This window comes from Rhineura floridana, chromosome 2, assembly GCF_030035675.1.
Source record: "Rhineura floridana isolate rRhiFlo1 chromosome 2, rRhiFlo1.hap2, whole genome shotgun sequence".
Lineage (NCBI taxonomy): Eukaryota > Metazoa > Chordata > Lepidosauria > Squamata > Rhineuridae > Rhineura > Rhineura floridana.
Genome location: NC_084481.1, coordinates 3,374,349 through 3,381,568, shown reverse-complemented (window position 1 = coordinate 3,381,568; position 7,220 = coordinate 3,374,349). Strand labels below are relative to the sequence as shown.

The window sequence follows — 7,220 nt, the reverse complement described above, 5'->3', positions numbered from 1 at the left end:
GAGTACCCGGCATACGCTGGGGGGTGAAGAAAGGCCGGGGACGGAACTGGCAATCCCACCCCATATATATGGTCTGCCTAGTAAACGTCGCAAGACGTCACCGTAAGAGTCGGAAACGACTCGCACTACAAGTGCCGGGACACCTTTACCTTTAAAGTATGAGGACTGAGATATTTAGAGAAAGTTCTTTCTTGAGATCGGTAACAGTTTTACATGGTGTCAAAATTTGTTAAGTGTACAACAATGAAAACATTTTCAACCTTGTGTGGAAAACAACAAAAGTAGGACTTGCTTGTTCTCTTTATAGGTGATCTCCTGCGGAGGTACTTTTTTATTTCCTTGGATCTCATACCATCTGACTTGTTTACCACAACAGAAGATGGAATCTAAAGTCTCTGAAGGTGGCCTGAATGTGATTCTCACAATCCGACTACTGATGCATGGGAAGGTGAGCAATGGTGGCCAAACATTTCCTTAAAATAACTTCTCATTCAGGCCCAGCAGTGAATGATGACTTTGTCAGATATAAATGCAAAAGTTGTATGTCTGTGCCACACATATTACTTTAGCTTCTTGACAAAACTGTGAATCACAGCACACCAAAGTTGGAAAACTATTTCATTTGAAAGCTATTGTGTGCATTTCTTCAAAGCCATTACTACCAGTATCAACTGGAAATTGTGATAACTGACTTCTTTTGAGATAGAGGCTCCCCATCCCAAGTCTCCCATAGTTCAAACTTTATAGGAACAGATGCTGAGTTCTCAAAATAGAGGTTATCCAGCAGTCTCCTTCCCCATGGCCAAGTGCTTTCTATAATGTCTACTCACAAATAAACTCCGTTCTTTCTAATGCTAATTCTAATCCTGATGCTAAATCTTCGTTTGCAGTTTCAGGGGATTCGTGAGAAATGACCCCTGATTTGCTCCTTAAACAGCCTCTCTGAAGTGTTCCAGGGCCACTTGCCCTTCCTTCGTGGTGATGGTGGCGGCTTTGGTGGTGCAGTTTTACTTACTGATTTCTTTTCATTTTTTTCTTTTTCTGTCAGTAGCTGTATTTCCCCAATCAGAACCTAAAAGATATAGATATAGGGGAAATCACTAATTAAAACTTTTCCTGACCTTGGAAGAGATGCTGGCATTGGGTAATTTATCAGAGGCTATCTACTAATCTCCCAGCTTGGATACTTGGGAAGCAATACAATGGGCTGAACTTGCAGAGGAAATGTTCAGCTTAAAAATATGGAAGCCCTGAATAGCTCTTTTCCTGTCTATGCTGAATTGACTGACATTGCAATTGCATCTACTGTGATTCACCACACACATCTACTACTGTGGGCTCCTCACCTGAGCACAGCCTAGCCATTTTGTTTCTGGTGGCCCAAACAATGCAAGTGTGTCTATTTCCCCTGAATACCACATGTTGAAGGCATGTCCCAAATTTAAACAACACTGTTGAGAGAAACTGTCACCACACAGTATATGTGAGGGATTACCTTAAACACTGTCACAGCAGTACTTACATCAGGCTTTTTTTTAAAAAAAAGAATTATTCATACAGATATCACTCTTTATCACTCTTGTGCAAACTTTATACAAGTCAGATTAATATCACCCTTGTGCAAGACCTCACTATTACATTTTAAATAAACAAAACAACTTGAAATGGCTATTGCATAATGTGTATTTCCCACTTCAAAACACCCACAAGCCTCCATGTTGCCCATTGTGAAACATAATAAGTAAGGCTGTTCTTGCACACTTCTTGGTTGGTTTGTTTTTCCAAAAAGATGTTTGTGCCTAGGTTGAAAATGGGGAAAGGCAGTGGAAGAGGGATATAAAAATGCAGCCGAGATACATTCAGGCAAGCTCCGCCCACTGTTGTGGAGAACGAGCAGCATAATAAAAATGAACATCCATGACTTTAAAAAACAGGAGTGTGTGAAAGCGAATGTGCCAGATCTGCGCACGGGAACATCCGTTCTTTATTACCTGTTTGCTATATAACTCCCCTTTTGGAAGCACCCTAAGTAACAAGCTTCTTCCTGTTAGAACATTGGGGTTTGATGTCACTGACCTGAGAGGTTCTCTCTTTAGGGTGGTGAGCACCCATTCAGCTTCTCACATTTACATTTTTAAAAGGCAAATTTGTAATGATTATGACTTCTTGCTCGCTCAAACTCCTGTTTTAGACTACTGTGGCATAGGCACTCGATTGTACTGGATGTAGGGGTACTACTTAACTTACCTGAAGTTCATTGTTAAGGCCTTCAGGCTTTTCTCTATATATCAGGAAAGCAAGATAGGAGAGCCTATCACTAAAAAATCCCACCAAGCATGCTCTTTGGACCCCAGCCAATATTTCTCTTTTCTTCATTTAATCTTCTTGTCTACAATAAATACATTTCATTTTCTCTGTGGCTGCTTCCACATTAGGTGGTTAATGTGGAATTGTTACACTTGGTTCACTCCTTTTTAAGGGGAATCCACATATCATTACAGAATCAAAAAACCGCCAGTTTTTCCCTGTTCTTCTTCTACCTTTTTTTCCACTAGTAGGGAAGTCTGTCATTTTTCTTTTCTTTTTCAGAAGGATGGAAGAGTAGGCCAATTTCTACAGGTGTACATACCCTTAAGGTTACTATTTCATTTTGGTATGTTTTTGGTGTGGGCAGTGACATTTTTGGAGATTGAGCCACATCACTATGTCTCTTCACATGCCCTGGGTAGGTGTATCTTCACCTTCACCATTGCTCTTCCTTCTCTTGATGACATTTTAACACCCTTTTTTTAAACAAGGGCAATTAAAGGGGAATGCCAGGAGAAGCAGAGAGGTGGAAATGACTTATGAATGTGTCAGTTAAAGTGGCCATTTCAAAGAGAAGTGAAATGTAGATGCAGCTTGTCAAATTTTGAAGTTCAGTTTCTGTGGGCTGATGGAGATGGTAGGAGAGGAGCCATCGTGGCACAAAAACACATAACTCCCCTCCCTCATTCTGATCTTCTCAGAATGTATCAGAATTACTTTAATGCTTTTGTTTATTTTGTATTATTTTTTATATTATCATATTTTTTTGTAAGCCACCCAGTGACCGTTCCTGGTGAAGGGTGGAATATTCATAATAGGCTAATATGGAGTTCTTCCCCTATCTCCTAGGTGAAGGTGTTGTTGGGAAGGGGAGGGGAGGGATTCTCTATTAGCCTATTATGAATGCAAACATGTGAGTCGCTTTCTTTTCTTGTACTGTCTTTATTAGGCTTTTAGCAGAAACAAATCGATACCAACAATAAATGAACAACAAAACATAACAAAGTAAGAGAGCTACAGCATATCACAGACTACACATCCACTGAGTCTGAAGAGTCAAGCCCAAGTCACCTAAGTCCATATAGTAACTCAGCCCAGCGTGGTGCTTGCTAGTCACTTTTTCTCACATACAAAAACACCCATTCCTGCTTCTTAGAATATGAGGATTTTATCTGTTTTTTTAAAGTGATTTCTCTACCATCCTTCACCAGGGTGGATGCACATCCTGTGCTTGGGGAAAAAATCAACACAAATCCACGCGCCTATGCAAGACCCTATGACTGGTGCATAGTGTTTAAGGTTGCTTTGAAAAAGCCCTGTGATACACATTAAGTCACTGCTTTTTAATGATGTGGGAAATTATTTTTAAAATTGCTGCTCAAATGAATTGGATGTTCCCCTTCCCCACCCACCGGTCTATATCACTCCCACTGGCGTGGATAGAATGTAGCAGGATAAGAAGTATTATATCCCAAATAGCAAGGAAAGTCAACCGCGGTTCTGCATGCAACCTTCAGAAGAGAGGAACAACTGGGCAGCATTAAGAGCTCTCTATCTGGAAAATACTCTAAGCGCCTCATATGATTCAATGAATAGGTAGTCTCAGCCAAGTGTGGATAATATCCTTTGCTAATAAATGTTTTTCCATTCTTATTTTGTTTCCATTTTTCTTTCAAAACAGGAAGTTGGAAGCATCATTGGGAAGGTAATTTCTCCAAACTATACATCTTAAGAGTTTAATATTCTCTATTGGCACAGCTGCACATGTGGGAGGGAATTAGCATGGGGCTCATTATGCTCCCTTCCCAGCTGGTTCTTGAGTATACACAAATTGTAGGATGCGGTTTGGTGAAATGGGGCATGTTTACTCATCTTAGATTTCAAACGATGCCTACAGAATATTTAACCAGCAATTTCTTTAACAGGCCAACAAATAATCATCTCCATGTATGGAGAACAAGCAGACAGAAGACAATATACTCTATCCCAGCCTTTCCTAACCAGTGTGCCTCCAGATGTTGTTGGACCACAACTCCCATCAGCCTCAGCCAGCATTGCCAATGGTCAGGAAAGATGGGAGTTGTAGTCCAACAACATCTGGAGGCACACTGGTTGGGAAAGGCTGCTCTATCCTGTATTGCTCCAGGATTTCTGCTTGTACAACAGAACATGCCCCCCTCCTCCCTTTGGGGCACACACAGGGAGAGGAGAGTGGGAGAACTCCTATCATGCTAGCGGTAATCCTTGCACTGATGGGATGGGTTGGTTGAATACCACCCAGGATGACTGCCTAAGAGAGAACTAAGTCTGATGCCATCTCCTTGTGTTTCATTTAAAGCATTATTACCACTTTAAACAGCCATGGTTTCCCCCAAAGCATTCTGGAAACTAGTTTTTAAGGGTGCTGATAGTTGTTAGGAGACTTTATAGAGCTACAATTCCCAGAGTTCCCTGGGAAGAGGAACTGAAAGCACTCTGGAAACTGTCGATATGCGAAGGGAATATTGAGGGTCTTCTAACAACTCTCGGCATCCTTAACAAACGACTGTTTCCAGATTCTTTGGAAGAAGGATGACTGTTGGAAGTGATATAATAGTGCTTTAAAGGTAACAAGTGGGTGTGGCCTGAGTTGAGCAGCAATATGTTGATTGTTCATTGAGATATAAAGTATTTTATTTATTTATTTATTATTAAATTTGTTAGTCGCCCATCTGGCTGGTTGTCCAGCCACTCTGGGCGACGTACAAGATAAAACAGTACATAAACAGTTAAAAATTTAAAAAACAGTAAAAACTAATCCATCCCAAAAGCCTGCCTAAAAAACCAGGTCTTCAGGGTCCGGCGGAAGCTCAATATAGACGGGGCATGGCGTAGATCATTTGGGAGAAAATTCCATAGGGTGGGGGCTATTATTGAGAAGGCCCTCTCTCGAGTCCTCACCAGTCTAGCTGTTTTGACTGGTGGGATCCAGAGAAGGTCTTCTGAGGCTGATCTTGTTGAGCGGCATCCCTGTCGATGCTGGAGGCGCTCCTTCAGATAAGCTGGGCCACAACCATATAGGGTTTTAAAGGTTAAGACCAACACCTTGAATTGGGCTCGGTACACAACCGGTAACCAATGCAACTCCTTCAGCACAGGAGTGATGTGATCTCTACGGCAGCTGCCTGCAATCAGACGTGCCGCTGCATTTTGTACCAGCTGTAACTTCTGAACCGTTTTCAAGGGTAACCCCACGTAGAGTGCATTACAGTAGTCTAGGCGAGTGGTGATCAGGGCATGCACCACCAGTGGGAGCAGATGATTGGGAAGGTAGGGGCGTAGCGTCCGTATCAGATGAAGTTGATACAGAGCTGCCCGGCTCACAGCCGACACTTGAGCCTCCATGGACAGCTGGGAGTCAAGAATGACCCCCAGGCTACGGACCTGGTCTTTCAGGGGCAGTCATACCCCATTAAGCACCAGGTCTATATCTCCCAGCCTTCCCTTGTCTCCCACCAACAGCACTTCGGTTTTGTCAGGATTCAGCTTCAGCTTATTCCTTCCCATCCAGCCACTCACCGACTCCAGACACTTGGACATGGTTTCCACAGCCAACCTTGGTGAAGATTTAAATGAGAGATAGAGCTGCGTGTCATCCGCATACTGATGACACTGCAGCCCAAATCTCCTGATGATTGCTCCCAGCAGCTTTATATAGATGTTAAAAAGCATTGGAGAAAGGATAGAACCCTGTGGCACCCCACAAGTGAGGGGCCAGGGATCTGAAGCCTCCTCCTCCAGTGCTACTCTTTGGTATCTCCCAGAGAGGAAGGAATGGAACCACTGCAATACAGTGCCCCCAATACCTAACCTCTGCAGGCGGTCCAAGAGGATAGCGTGGTCAACGGTATCAAAAGCCGCTGAGAGATCAAGGAGGACAAGGAAGGTGCCTTCGCCTCTCTCCCATGCCCTTCTCATATCATCTACCAAGGCTGTTTCAGTCCCATGTCCCGGTCTGAAGCCTGACTGAAATGGATCCAGATAATCCGCTTCTTCCAAGTGTGCTTGCAGCTGTTTAGCCACCACCCGCTCAACTGCCTTGCCTAAGAATGGCACATTTGAGACTGGGCGAAAGTAGTCACATAATTCCTTTGCCATCCGCCCTTTACACACTGGACCTTTATTAGCTGCCAGATTGTATTCAAGTGTGGCTACTTCTGAGCATATTTCACCAACAAATATGTTTTCTGTAATATAGGGAATCTGGGATCCAGGATAAAAATCTAACCCTTTAAAGGCACCCATTAAAAGGCCCTGTTGAAGCTGCCCCCACCATCTATGAGTTGGTGTAGGAACCTCTCCCTATTCTTTCCATGTTATTCCTATCTCTGGTAACAAAGTTTCTGTTCAAGAAGTAACGTCCAGGAATGCTTCTATTTTGTTAACTGAGGTATTAATGTACATTGCACAGATTACTGGCCATATTGTGGCTTGGCTGCCAGTTTAGATGTATATTGTGTAGGCAACTATTTATCATTCAAAACCCTGAAATGGTGTTTTTCCTTCTTTGATTGGGCCAGTGCTATTAATAAACAACTTGAATTTCAGCAATTATATTGATTTTCACAAAACTAAAAAAGATAAGCTCATGGATACATTTCTTATACATATGACACTTTCAGAGGGGTGTTTATTGTGGGATGGGTGCTCCTCAGACATGCACCTTTTTTGCAGCGTCCACATGATGATGGTGCCATATTTTCCCCATTTAATCTGGATTTACTCTTTCCAGGCGAAACCCAATAAGTTAATTGTTTTTCAATGACCCATTTGCAATATCTGAGCAAACGTTTGCAATATTAAGTCCTTGTCTGGAAGCCCTCATACATAAATGTTCACTGTTGCTTCAACTGCATCTGGAATATATTCAGTAT

At 42.5% G+C, this 7,220-nt stretch overlaps 1 protein-coding gene across 8 annotated transcripts in view; it reads left to right on the top strand.

Annotated features, from left to right (window-relative positions):
• Positions 1–379: 379 nt before the first annotated feature.
• PCBP3 (poly(rC) binding protein 3) overlaps positions 380–7,220 on the top strand; it is a 50,022-nt gene continuing 43,181 nt past the window's right edge. For all 8 annotated transcript variants that reach the window (XM_061612847.1, XM_061612846.1, XM_061612845.1 and 5 more), the window contains exons 1-2: positions 380–448; positions 3,989–4,012. In XM_061612847.1, coding sequence (XP_061468831.1) covers positions 380–448; positions 3,989–4,012 — 93 coding nt within the window. The remainder of the gene's footprint in view (positions 449–3,988; positions 4,013–7,220) is intronic.